The sequence below is a fragment of the Centropristis striata genome, chromosome 15 (genome assembly GCF_030273125.1).
Source record: "Centropristis striata isolate RG_2023a ecotype Rhode Island chromosome 15, C.striata_1.0, whole genome shotgun sequence".
In the NCBI taxonomy this organism is placed as follows: Eukaryota; Metazoa; Chordata; class Actinopteri; order Perciformes; family Serranidae; genus Centropristis; species Centropristis striata.
Window position 1 is genome coordinate 31,037,832 of NC_081531.1, and position 13,421 is coordinate 31,051,252.

At 36.7% G+C, this 13,421-nt stretch overlaps 1 protein-coding gene across 1 annotated transcript; it reads left to right on the forward strand.

Moving 5' to 3' along the window:
- Positions 1-1,172: 1,172 nt before the first annotated feature.
- Positions 1,173-12,001, forward strand: LOC131987239 (complement factor B-like). The gene is made up of 18 exons (XM_059352429.1): positions 1,173-1,326; positions 1,848-2,045; positions 2,130-2,315; positions 2,397-2,573; positions 2,910-2,996; positions 3,699-3,838; positions 4,951-5,092; positions 5,255-5,386; positions 6,169-6,285; positions 7,948-8,082; positions 8,600-8,706; positions 9,303-9,441; positions 9,593-9,731; positions 9,969-10,045; positions 10,613-10,716; positions 10,853-10,982; positions 11,361-11,410; positions 11,567-12,001. Exons 1-18 carry the CDS (start codon positions 1,269-1,271, stop codon positions 11,738-11,740), a joined length of 2,292 nt encoding a protein of 763 aa, XP_059208412.1. The 5' UTR covers positions 1,173-1,268; the 3' UTR covers positions 11,741-12,001.
- Positions 12,002-13,421: the final 1,420 nt, after the last annotated feature.

A 13,421-nucleotide genomic window follows, 5' to 3' on the forward strand; every position in this document is an offset into this window, starting at 1 on the left:
CTCACACCATCACACATAAATAAAATTGGTCTCATTGAATCCACAAGAGTCATCTTTCCAGTAATACCCAATCTATGCAATTCACAGGCTGTTTGGTGCCCCCAGTGTGCAGAAATATTCAGATACAGTTTGGGAAAATAATGCATGAGGAAAACTATGTGTTTTTTGCCTTAAACTGCATTCATCATAAAGCAGGCATGTATGCAATGAGGAGACTTATGGGCACATATAGAGCCCATTTTTATTAAAATATCTTGAACATGTACAGCCTCCGATGGGGCTGATCTGTTGTATTTTTTACAGCTACAGCGACGTTCTGCTGGTAGTTCAATGGAAAGCCAAAAGTTTAGATTATGTAATGTGTTCACAATAAAAAATGTTTCCCCTTTAGAAGTGAAGTGAGTGTTGTCAATTACATAAAATATGAAATACTTAAATTACATATGCTGCATTCAAAAATCAAAATTTTAGGGACAAATCATCCTGTATTAGAGCGTGAAAGGCCTTTTCATTTTCACTGACACAAAAGATGCAAAATGACCATGCTGACCTTTCAGTTTGAAAATATGTTTAATTTTTCATTGACTAACTCAGAGTGCTTTCCCAGAGAGTCTGTCACAATTTTAATGGGTATAAAAGAGTACAATTTAGCCTGGTGAGCATGTAACTGAACACAAGTCACTCAAATGACCGTAAGGGTCAGGGAGAGCTGACTGGCTGCCCAATCAATAGCTTTCTCAGTGTGTCAATAACCAAAGCTCAACTGAGCCTGCAGATTTTGGGAAATGATGGAAGTTTGTTGGTTTCACAATTACTTTGTTTTTTTAAGGCAACATGTGACTGTCTGTGTGTACACGTCGAAGAAGATCTGGGCCAAAACTGATCTAGGACACAAAACAGGGTGATTTGGACTACAACACTCAGAATGAACAAGTAACCCAAACTGCATGGAATTTATTGAAATGTTCACAGGCTTTCAGGAAAAGGGTTAATTAATTATTTTTCGGTAAATAAAGGTTAAAGCAAGATTATTGACTTGAATCTCCTGCTATTACTGCAAGGTCTAATGCAGTGGTAAACAATTGTATCAACTTGGACAGATACTTTGGACAAACAGTATTGATTTTTCCTCTTATTTGTCATGTTTATCTGTATTCCCGAACGTCCTTGTTAATCCAGCCCCTCTTTCTGAACATCACATTTGAAATAAATACAGGGCTCTTGGAAAACCTTCTCATTTTTCATCTCTCCCCAGTTTAAGGTTCAACATGGGGTCTCCTGTCTGTTGGAGATGGATTGCTGTACTATCATGTCTCCTTTGCATGGGTAAGCTATTTTTTTTTCCTTTTGATCGAAGATATTTCAATGCAATTTTGACATTTCAATGTATTTTCGTGTGTTTATATTCACGGTATGAGACAAACTGAGATTTTATGGCATAGTTTCACAAATTATCCATAATTCTCAGTCTCTCAACAGATTTTTCAAAAACAACTATGCGTAGTTGGTCAATAAATTAAGGATTGAAATAACAGCAATGCATATGGCAACTAGAAATGTAAGACAGCTTTTGAAAATTTAAGCTAAACTGCAGTAGAAATATATCATCCAGCATTCTTTCTCTAGTAAAAATGTTTGCTTTCTGGAGTTTATATGAAATGAGGCTTAGCTGCTAGCTTATTTTTCTGATTTTAAGATGTAAACAACACATTCTCAAAGTCTATGTGTTAAAGGGGAAGCTCATTAAAATGATTTATAATGACCTTCTAAAGTCTGAGTGCATTAAATATTCTTAGAAGTACATACTACAGCTCCATGCCAAAAAATCAAAATTGTTTTTTGTTCAGGAGGTGAAGTTCGGTGTGACTGTACAAATGAGAGATTGGATATGGAAGGAGGCACCTACACACTGACGAAAGAGCTGCACTCAAACAGCATCGTGGTCTACCAATGTCCTGAGGGCTACTATCCATCACCCCATATGACACGCACGTGTCAGGGTAGTACTTGGAACCCAGCGCCTAGAAGATCTCAGAAATGCAAACGTAATAATGTGATGATGATTATGGTTCTCACTTTGCCTCAGGCTGCCTGCTCTGCATAATAACTCAGCTCTTTTTGTTCTGCAGTTGTTGAATGCCCAGACCCCAATGTGCTGGAGCACGGAAGTGTCTTGCCTCCTCAGCCAAAGTACTTTGTGGACAATGAGACCACATTCGAGTGTTACTCTGGATACAGATTGCAAGGCTCAGACAGACGTGTGTGCTTACCAAATGGAAAGTGGAGCGGCTCCACTCCCATCTGTAGCCATGACTGTAAGTCCTGATCCACTCAGGTTTGGGGTATATCCTCATCGACGACTGTTTTATCACTTATCTTTGTTTTTATAACCACAGCGGGGTCCACTTGCCCTGATCCTGGTATTCCACCTGGCGCCTCAAGGACAGGGAACATATTTGACGTTGATGACACAGTGAAATACAGCTGCAACAACAACATGATTTTGGTGGGATCGAAGGAGAGAGTGTGTCAGGAGAATGGCCAGTGGACTGGATACGAGCCAGCATGCTACTGTAAGACAGATACCACTAGTGTAAAAACTGTTGTACTGATGGAAAGTGTGTTTATTATACAGTATTATACAGATAGACAATTGGATAGAAAGATGGATGGATGGATCAACTGTTTACTGTCAGATTATCCCATAAGTATATATATATATATATATATATATATATATATATATATATATATATATATATATATATATATATTTATATATATATTTATATATATATATATATATATATGTATATATATATATATATATATATATATATATATATATATATATATGCGCCATTGCATGTGACAATTATTACAAACTGGTGTTCATGTGGGTTTTGCAGACCAACACACTTACGACACTTCAATGGAGGTTTCATTGGCATTTGGAGGCGCAATCAAAAACAGCCTCACGATTTTAAACCCTGAAGGTAAGTTCCTCGAAATATTGTTTAACACAGTGCTATTACAGCACATTTTATAAAGAATTAATGATTTCATGATTTATCCTACTTTTCAGCTAAAGGCACAATGAGTAGGATTTGCCTAAAAATAATGTTTAGGCAAATACAAAATGTATCTCTCTCTTGCTGGAGATATGGTGCTTCCAAACCGGAACAGACAAATTCTACTAATACCCCGGTGATTACATTCTATCAATCACATTGCAGTTTAACAAATAAAATTAGATTAATAATACACATCTTAGTTGGTCTCGTTGGTTGTTTTTGGTTTGAGACCTGGTGGTTCCCGGCTAGTGTCTGGTCAGTGCCTAATTGAGAACGATTCTTTGGTTCTCCATTGCCAATGAGCCGGCTCCCGGCTGGAAAAACGGGCACAAACTCTTTGCTGGTCTTGAACCGCTAACTGCTACGTCAGGGACTGGGGGCGGGGCTATCGGACCAACAAGACCAACACGGTGCCGTTGAAAGAGACCAACTAAAACGTGTAGCATTCATTTATTTAATTTGTGTAACTGCAATGTGATTGATACGACTAGGGGTATAACTTTTAACTCCATCAAACTAACTTCTATCAAAATGACATAATAGCTTTGTTCTGTATATATAACACTGTTTATCTTTTGAAACAGTTATTTATGAATAAGACATTTCATGTGCATGGTTGTTTAGATGACATACAGGGAACGAGAAAAATAAGGATTTCCAAAAATGGGGTACTTAACATCTACATCGCAGTGGATATTTCTGAGAGCCTCAAAAAGGAACACATCAAAAATGCAACTGATGCAGTGACAGCACTTATTGATAAGGTAAGTCACACACGCCTTCATCTTAATAATAGAATAGAATAGAATAGTCTTTATTGTCATTGCAGGGTGTACAACAAAATTATGGGTGCTCAACCTAATCAGTGCATAGGACATTAAAAAAGAGATAATCAAGATAAAGGACACATAATAAGGAAATATAAACATGAAATACTGTAATGGGTAAGAATACTGTAATAAATAAGTAATTATTAAGTGATAAGTATTGCACAGCAATGAGTGGCAGTCATAAATGTGAAATATTTTATATAACAGTGGGTGGGAGGGAAGGGGATCTGTGGGGTTGGACTGTGGGATCAGTGCATGTGTGTGTTTGATTAAAAATACAGTCTTTACATTTTTATCCAAAAAGTTACATCGTAAAAGTTGTATAATATGCTGAATATTGTTATTATTATTTTGAAAAAGAAGCAGGATGGTATAACATTTCAGTATAAAATATGTAGGTTATTTTACATTTATGGCTGGATATTTTTAATTTCATTTAGTAATATGATTTTTCATTTCATACTGTTTTATTTATTTATTTAGGTTTTTCCTCTTTTTTTGTTTGCCGTTTCATTTTTGCACCTTTATTTTTAATTATGAAAACATTTTTTCTATCTTCTTTTTAGTGCATTTGCTTTTTTTAATGTAAATGCGATAATTCTAAGTGTAGTTCACTATTTAAAGTCATCACATTGTTAGAATCAGCTAACATATGAAGCCTTTTACGTTGCCTGACACATTTGACACACTGTGCACATAACATGTACAAACTTAATCCTACCCCATTTGGCGCCAGCACAACAACCCATTAGAAGTAAATTGCATTATGAATTACACATCATAATCTTGATTTATGCTTCTTGGCACGAGTCCCTTGGCTTGTTGTCAATGCACACTATGAGATTCTCTTTCTGCTGATAAATGAATCAATTACTCAACAAAATAACAACCATAAGCAGTTTGATACATAAGAAGGTGTCACATCAACAAAATATTTTGCAGCGGTTTGACAAGTTTGACAGTGTTTACAAAGTTGTGTCCAAAGTTCTTGTAATACTAAAGATCATTCACTTTCTATTTAACTGATTTGCTTTATGTCTCTGCAGATTTCATCCTTTAGCGTCACTCCAAATTATGAAATAGTGTTTTTCTCCTCTGAAATACATGAAGTTGTCAACATTATGGATTTTTTTGAACCTGGGGGTGTAAATGACATAATCCAAAGAGTGAATAACTTTGAAATAAGTGGTGAGTTATTACTGAGCAATAATGATGATAAAGAATCCGAAATTTTGTTGGAAATTTTGATCTATGTTCTTGCTCTCTCTCTCTCTCTCTCTCTGTCTCTGTGTGTGTGTGTGTGTGTGTGTGTGTGTGTGTGTGTGTGTGTGTGTGTGTTCGAACATGAAGAGGACATCAACAAGGGAACAGACTTAAATGCTGTCTTTGTCAAATTCTTGGAGAAAATGGCACTTATAAAAGTTCGTGTTAAAGAGGAGCCTTTTAAGGAACACCGCCACTGTATCATCGTTTTTACAGACGGTAATTTAAGCCTCTTGGTATATTTAATTACTTCATCAGTGATGCTAACAATTTCCTTCACTGGAGGCGTTTTTTTCTTTAAACAGTGATGCTATTAGATAGTAGTTTGTTAGTTATTAGTTATTCAGGATTAGTTGACATTTTTGGGGTAGGTGATATACAATTTCTTACCCCTTTCTTTATATTAATATATATGAAAGAGCCACAAGACGGCCAACACTTGACGTGGTTGGTGTTACTGGTACATAATGAAACTAGAGGGCCTGAGGAATCATTTCAAGATATCTATATCTATTTCTGCATACTGTTGTCCATAAACAGTCTTGGAATTGCATAAATTGACTGGGCCCAATTGTATTCATGTGTGGTCTCTATAGTGGGTTAAAGCTCTAAATTAGTAAACTAGCCTATTAATTATAAGCCTATATACTAAAACTAAAAAATCAAATTCAGTTAAGACTCTTGGTGTGCCACCTATATGAAACATGTCTGCGCTGCCACTCTCAGCAAGATCGCAAATAAATGTATTTTCCCAGTGATAAACATAATATTCATCAATTCACCACTTAACTATGTTTTTACTACTACTACTTCCCTTGATTTAGAATTACGTGAAATAAAATCAACATTACATTAAGTAAACATGCATGTTTTATAAAATATCTTTAATATAAGTTTAAAGTAGTAAAAAGAAAGAAAGGAAGAAAGAAAACATTTGAAATAACAAATGCTGTTTCCTGCATAAAGCTGCTGTACATAATTGTAACATGCTTCTGTTGCAGGTGCTTATAATATGGGTGGATCACCAGGAAGCACTGTGGAAAAAATAAAGAAAATGGTATACGTAGACCACACTGTAGGACAAAGTCTGGAAGAACAACCAAGAAAAGACTATCTGGGTGAGTTTTATTTTTTAATACTGATTTGAACAATTCAGCCACATGTGCTGTATTGTCAGCAACATTTTATTGATTTACAATAACACCTATCTGGCAGCTTGAACTCGATTCAGGCGTATATCAGCACTTATTAGTAGACACGTACGGGCAAGACGGGGTCTCATCAGTAGTTCATCAGGTTGTTATCAGCTCATCATATTTCTGTTTGCTGTTTACTTACATTTGACTCTCACTGAGGTGAGACAAGGTATTCTCCTCCTTTGTGCCTGTATTACTTATTATGGCCACTAGAGGCTGGCTCCTAACAATAAACGTTAATACAGCAATGAATATTCAATGGTGTGTTAAAGCTGAAACCGGTTACAATGTGATAATTTAATTTATTGGGCGCTTTTATCCAAAGCAATGTACATCTCAGATCTAATCATGGGATAACAGTGTGAGTAAGTGCCATGAGGCTAAGTTGAGCAAAGATACTGGATATAAGGACGATGGCACGTTACAAGCTTGGCCAATGCAACAAAAACACACTTCCTGTTTCTTAAGTGGGCGTTGTTGCCTCTATATTAGATTTTCTTTTGCTAACATTAGATGTTTACTCAACCACCAGTCATCAGTTTTGATTCATTTTCTTCTGATTTGTCCGTCAGAGAAAAATGGGTCCGATATGGTAACTCTGGGACAAAAGACTTTGTCATAATCTGTGCTCACATTAATTTCTCCCATTGTAATTGTAGTGGATTTACTAGCTCTCTTGAGTGAGAAAATGAATCAACGACCACCTTAAAGTTCCTTTTAGTTTTCTTTATTTTCAGACATCAGAATACACTACCTAGGTACAGCGGAGGAGAACTTTGTCCAATCTTAAAGTCTGCTGAAAAAAGGTGTCCAATAAAAGCCCTTAGTTCTCTCTCCTTTCTGTCTGTGTTAGGGCGTTTTTAAGCAATTCTGTAAACCACAATTGTAACATCCCACACCTCATGTATGGAGCACGTTTTTTCGTGAACGTGCACTTATTTTAACCTTAAAAGGATACAACTTATACTGTTTATATTCTGCCCCCAAACGCCTCTAATGTCTGACAAATCCCAGATCCTACAGCACGTTATTTCTGGTTTAAACCGGCTGTTACATGATCAAGAGGTCACACTGGGGCCTTTTAGTAAAGCAGAGAATTTATGATTAAAAGTAACAGAAAATATAGCACATAATCAAAAGACCTGGCGCTAATCTCCTTAAGCAGTGTGGTAGTAACAGAACCCACGTGATAGACACAGAAACTGAGTCGTCCGTGAACTCTCTCTGGGTTAACACAGACAGGAAGTAAATGCAAAGAATGCATAGGTTTCATAGAAGAAGATTTTATCATCCATGTCCATTAGTAAAGGTCTTCATGAAACAGCTGGGTCTTAAGTCTCTTGTTAAAGATTAAAAGGAACTCAGCAGATCAGATGGCATTTGATAACTTGTTTCACCACTGGGGAACCAGGCGCCTTTCATTGGAAGAGCGTAGGGATTGTGAGGGTGTGTGGATCTGAAAAAAGTTCTTGATCATCTACAGAGACTTTGAGTGCATGTAGTGAGAGCTGCCAGTAGGGTGTTGCAGTAGTTATGCTGCATGGTCAGTCAGGTAGGTTCTGACCATGTTTCATTCTGTTACAGACATTTACGTCTTTGCCATTGGACTGGAGATCATTGATGACGACCTGAAGCCACTCACAGTAGGGACCGGCGGAGCGCATTACTTCAGAATGAAGGAGATTAAAAATTTAAAAGAGACCTTTTACGACATAATAAGTGAGTCCAAACACTGAATTATTACGCAACACATTGTAGTCATTTTTATTTGAGTGTCAACTATGTATATTCACATTCTTACTCTAAGGATAATGAATGAACATGCAACATTCTTTAAATATTTAATTTTCTGTATATCTTTGGTGCAAAAAAAGTTCTGTACAATCTATCATGTTCCCCAGAGGATGGTCCCTCCTGTAATTACTTTACTCCCTAGCTAAGTTAAGCTAAGCATTATATCTGCTATTCTCATTGCAAGCATGTTACAATGCAAGTGTAACAAAGCACCACTGTTTCTATGTCTCATCTCATACAACATTCTATAATTCCACCATTTTTTCCTCACATTCAAGTCGCCTTTGAAAATGATTGCAATGCTAAGCTTTTCACATTGACCCTTACTATTTTACCTATACTGATATACTGCATATGTAGCCTGTATATTACCATAATGTGTTTTAATTTGAATTCATAAGAAACATCAACATTGATTGAGCTTGTTTTTTTTATTGTGCAGATGAAGATGATGTTGTAGGTCTTTGTGGCCTTCACAGGGAGTTTGAAAATACAGAACGCGACAGCAAGAGGAAAAGGTTTCCATGGTGGGCAGCCATTACTGTCAAGGTGAATGTTTCAGTATTTAATTTACTTTTATATGCAATTCACCAATGATAAGCAAAATCATAAGACTGTACTTTTGCACTGAGGGAAATATCCATTATTCAGAAACATCTGACTTAGTGACAACACAGTGGAATAAGATATAGAATTTAATGAGTTTACAAATGAAGTACCATCATTCCATGTTATCCATTCTGCTTATTTTCACAGTGGTGTTACTCTATGTTGCAAAATATATTCCAGAATTTATTTATTTATATTGAAGCCAAAATGCGTCTGTTTGTCCTCGGTCTTGACTGTCACTCACTGCTTCACATTTGGATTGAGAATGGCCAAAAAAAATCATCACTGCTTGTACTAGACAACAGCAAAATCAGAGGAATGTACTTTTAGGGACTGTACTGAGGGAAACAGCTGTTATTCAGAAACATTTGGCTGTCACAGTGGTGTCAAAGATGAAGGATTTCATGAAGACTGTTTCCTAATTCTCTCCTACCATACCAAGTTTTCCTCATTTTTCATAGTTCTGTCACATTGTGCTTCTCTGTGTTATATCACTACTAAACTATTATATATTTATTTACCATTCAAAACTCAAGGACCCCAATACAGGAAAACTGAGGAATTGTCTCGGCTCTCTGGTGAGCCCTCGGTTTGTCTTGACTGCCGCTCACTGCTTCACATTTGAAGATCTGTCTGAGAACATCAAAGTTGAGATTGAGGACGGAACTAACAGAGGTAAATACAACTGTTTATTTAACGTCCATATGTTTACTCATGCCAATTCTCTTCACTTATCTGAACATGACGCAATGGCAAAGTTATTGAATATTGTATAACATTAAATATATGTGTTGAGATTAAAACCTTGATTGTATCTCTTTTACAGAACACAATGTAACAAGGCACATATTTCACCCGAACTTCAATCTTACTCTTCACAAGAAACAGAATGTGTCGGAGTTCTATGACTATGATGTGGCGCTCCTTCAACTCGGGGGGGACGTTCAAATCTCCAATATAGCTCGGTGAGAATTTGTGTCCACTGTAATTTGAACACACACACACACACACACACACACACACACACACACACACACACACACACACACACACACACACACACACAGGCACATGCACATGAAACAGATGATTGTGTCCTTGAGAAAATGTTAAAATTATAATTCTGCATTTTTATAAATAAATAATGTGGTGATAATGTATTTACCTTCTTCTTGTTGTATTATTTTTGGTGTCTCGTTCAGACCTATTTGCATACCATGCACCAAGGAGACCAATGAAGCATTAAAACTGCGTCCTGATGCCACCTGTGAGCAACAAGGTGAGGTTACTCTACCAACATTCACACACTAGCTCTCAGAAATACTAAGAAAGAAGAAAAAAAAGCTTATCTTCATGTTTAAATAGACTGTTGAATCTAAGCACCCCTTTCAAGCTCCTCTGGCATTGCATAGATGCAATTTACAATCACAAAAGTTGTATTCAGCAGCTGTCAGTGTTGTTGGTTAAAATAATAATTGATAAACCAACATGCGGAGTGATGTCTGTAATACAGACAAGCTCACTAATCCTGGGGTTTTCCCAACCACCAACGCCACAAGCCGATATAACAAAGTGCAGGTTTACTAAATAAATAAAGACATCAATAAAGCTGGAAAATGGCCACACACAAAAAGTAAGATCTGATTGTGATTTCCTTCAAACACAAAAGATTAACAAAACAAAAAAAAGAAAGAAAGAAATACTTTAGATTTCCTTGTTATAATAAATGTGTAATATATTCATACGCTTTTTTCTGTTAATTTAGTCTTTAGTCTTTCAATTAAAATAGATTGTTATTTGCTTCTTCAAGTACACCTTACTGTATTTTTGTGTTTTCTAATTACAGAGCAGGAACTGCTCCTTACGGGTAAGGAAGAAGTTCTCCATTTCCTGCGCAAGCAAGGAACATCTGTAATTGAAAAAACTGCCCGTGCAAAGCTTGGACCAAATGTGAGTTTTAAACTACTGAGCTGTGTGTGTGTGTGTGTGTGTGTGTGTGTGTGTGTGTTTGTGTGTGCCTTCTTCATTATTCACTTTTTTATTATTCACTTTAAACAATGGGTTTTCTTCCAACTCACTAATGCAGCGAGCTGCGTGCATCCAACATGCATTAGAGGCACCAGGCATAGAAACAAAAGATATAAGCCTTGTTGTGACCAACAACTTCCTGTGCACTGGTGGTCTGCAACCTCAAAGAGATGATATATCATGTAAAGGTATGTTCCCTCTATGTCATGTATAAATGTTATTTTCCTACTTTGAGAGGAGCTGCTATAACTATCTCATGTGTTGAGCCAAACAAAGGAAATTACTACTCATTACTATCACACAGTAACATCAAATTGCACACATTTACAATTGCACACAACAATATCTTTGCTTGATATAAAGTAAATACACTGTTAAAACACCCCAGAATATCCCTTTTGTTCAAGGGATGTTTCTCGGTAAGCCAAATAAATATCACTGTTATCAACTTTAGTTCTGCAATGTTCTGCAATGGCTTCACTTCTCAGGCCCGGAGGTTGCCACTTGGTGCAGAGGCCAATTATTTTGGGTGTAACCATGTGGTTTGTGTGCATTTGTTTGACCAGGTGACTCTGGAGGGGCTGTCTTCAAGGACCATTCGCATCGCACAATACAGGTAAACAGACTTTCTTTCCGTGTATACAACAGTATATCACAAATGCATGTCACCCAATGCAAAAGGAAAATCAAACCACACTGAAAAATAGGAATGTCATTTAACCATTTAAGTTCCTGTTGACCTCGTGAAGTAACCAACGATTTTTTTTCACAGCTTGCAGTGGTCAGCTGGGGAAACAAGGACTTGTGCGCAAAGGGTTTCTCTGAGTCAGATGAAACCTCTAGAGATTTCCATATAAATCTTTTCAGAGTTTTTGATTTTCTTAAAAACGTCCTTGGAAATACAGACCAGACTGACTTCGCCCCCCTGTTGTTTTTGGAGAGATAAATGCATTTACATACTGTCTTTTGTTTAACCAGTTCAATTATATAACTTGTTTAAACTGTATGTTTCCATTCATTGGCTTGTCTTATTTTGCTGATTTATTCTGATTTTTTTGTTTTCTCAGAATGTGCATTCATAATAAAACAGAGGAACTTTTTAGATAGTTTTCTCATCAAAAGCATACATAATAAGGAGTCACAAAAAAAGGCATTACTTATTCTCAAAATGCACAATTACAGTCATTAAAATACAACTCAATCATCAGTTATGGTGTTGTATCCTTTATCATCATTCATTCAGTTTGTCAGTGGTCCATCAGGATATAAAGAAAGTAATATACATTATTATAAATCTCTGTCTCGATGTTTTTTAAGAGAAGCACATCCAAATGGAAAATCATCTTAATCAGGATTAGCCAAATGACAGCATGTACAGTGAGATGATTTTAAATTAGTCTACCATTGTGCCATAATATCTATATCATGCTAGATATTAATTTAATGTTGCTGACTGTAAAGCCATTGTTGCTAAACAAGCAGAACTGCTTTATGGAAAATGTAGTATTTATAAGATTTTTGTACCATTGTGATAGTTTAGATCCTTGTCTTCATGCAGGAATGAGTATGCCCTGCTTTTTTTTCTTTAAAAAATATAATGTAGAAATGTGTAATTTACACAACACACAGTATGCATTCACAATCACAGGTAATTTATCAGTTCCTTCTCTGAGGCCTTTTTTGTTTTTAACAGAACTGCATTAAAAAATGTCATGACTTAAGGAATTACTACAGCACTTAAAAGGTTTCATCAAAACTCTTTTATGGAGCAGCTCTGCTGATAGAGCCGTCCAGCTCCCCGCAGGTCAGTGACTCAGGGCTCATTTCCAGCTCCCTGTTCAGGCCTACGCAATGCGGACACTCAGTCTGGCGGGATGCCAGCTCAGATCATTCAAATTGAATTTAGTGGAAAGTCAAGTTTTTGTTTTTTTTGGTGAGTAATTAAGTTTTTTCTTTCTCTTTCTGGCTTTGAGATGGAAATGAACTGAGTTTGTCTTTCATTGCCATGTCTTTACAGCCCACAAACAAACAAGGCCATTGCATTACAAATGATTTGTTGTGGTCAGAGCAAGTTTATGGATTCAAATCAAATGTTATTTTATTGTGTAAGTATAATCTGTTGACCATTACGCTGTCAAGCTTCAGCTCAGCGAAAATGTACATTTAGCAATTATTTTTACTGTTGCATATTGGCTAAATGTCCGGACAACCAAAGAACAGCTGTGAATTTTCAACATCAATGTTTGGTTTCTCTGACGTGGTGAAACGCCTACCCTGTGTGTGTGTGTGTGTGTGTGTGTGTGTGTGTGTGTGTGTGTGTGTTGGGTCAGTGATGTACTGGCTTCCCAGGGGAACATTCATCTGGTTTCCCTTTAACTAATTGTGAGAGGGAGGAGGTCAGTGGGATAAGAGGAGGAGGCAGAGACGGAGGAAGACAGACTGTGTGAGAGGAGGAACGAATGGGAGAGGCTTAATTGAATGAAAGCCTCTCTTGGTCTCAGATGCTGTAAACAAGAAGGAAATTTAAAACGAGGTCCATTTCTTATTGAATCCCTCTGGAGGTCTTAGTTACCTCCCTGTCTTCTCTTGTATTTTTACAGCATCACCTGCTAATGCCAACATCCACT

Coding starts and splice junctions, on each gene's coding strand:
- LOC131987239 (XM_059352429.1), top strand. CDS start 1,269: ATGGGGTCTCCTGTCTGTTGGAGATGGATTGCTGTACTATCATGTCTC. Junction 10,046..10,612: donor TGCCACCTGTGAGCAACAAG/GTGAGGTTACTC, acceptor TTCTAATTACAG/AGCAGGAACTGCTCCTTACG. Junction 10,717..10,852: donor GTGCAAAGCTTGGACCAAAT/GTGAGTTTTAAA, acceptor TCACTAATGCAG/CGAGCTGCGTGCATCCAACA.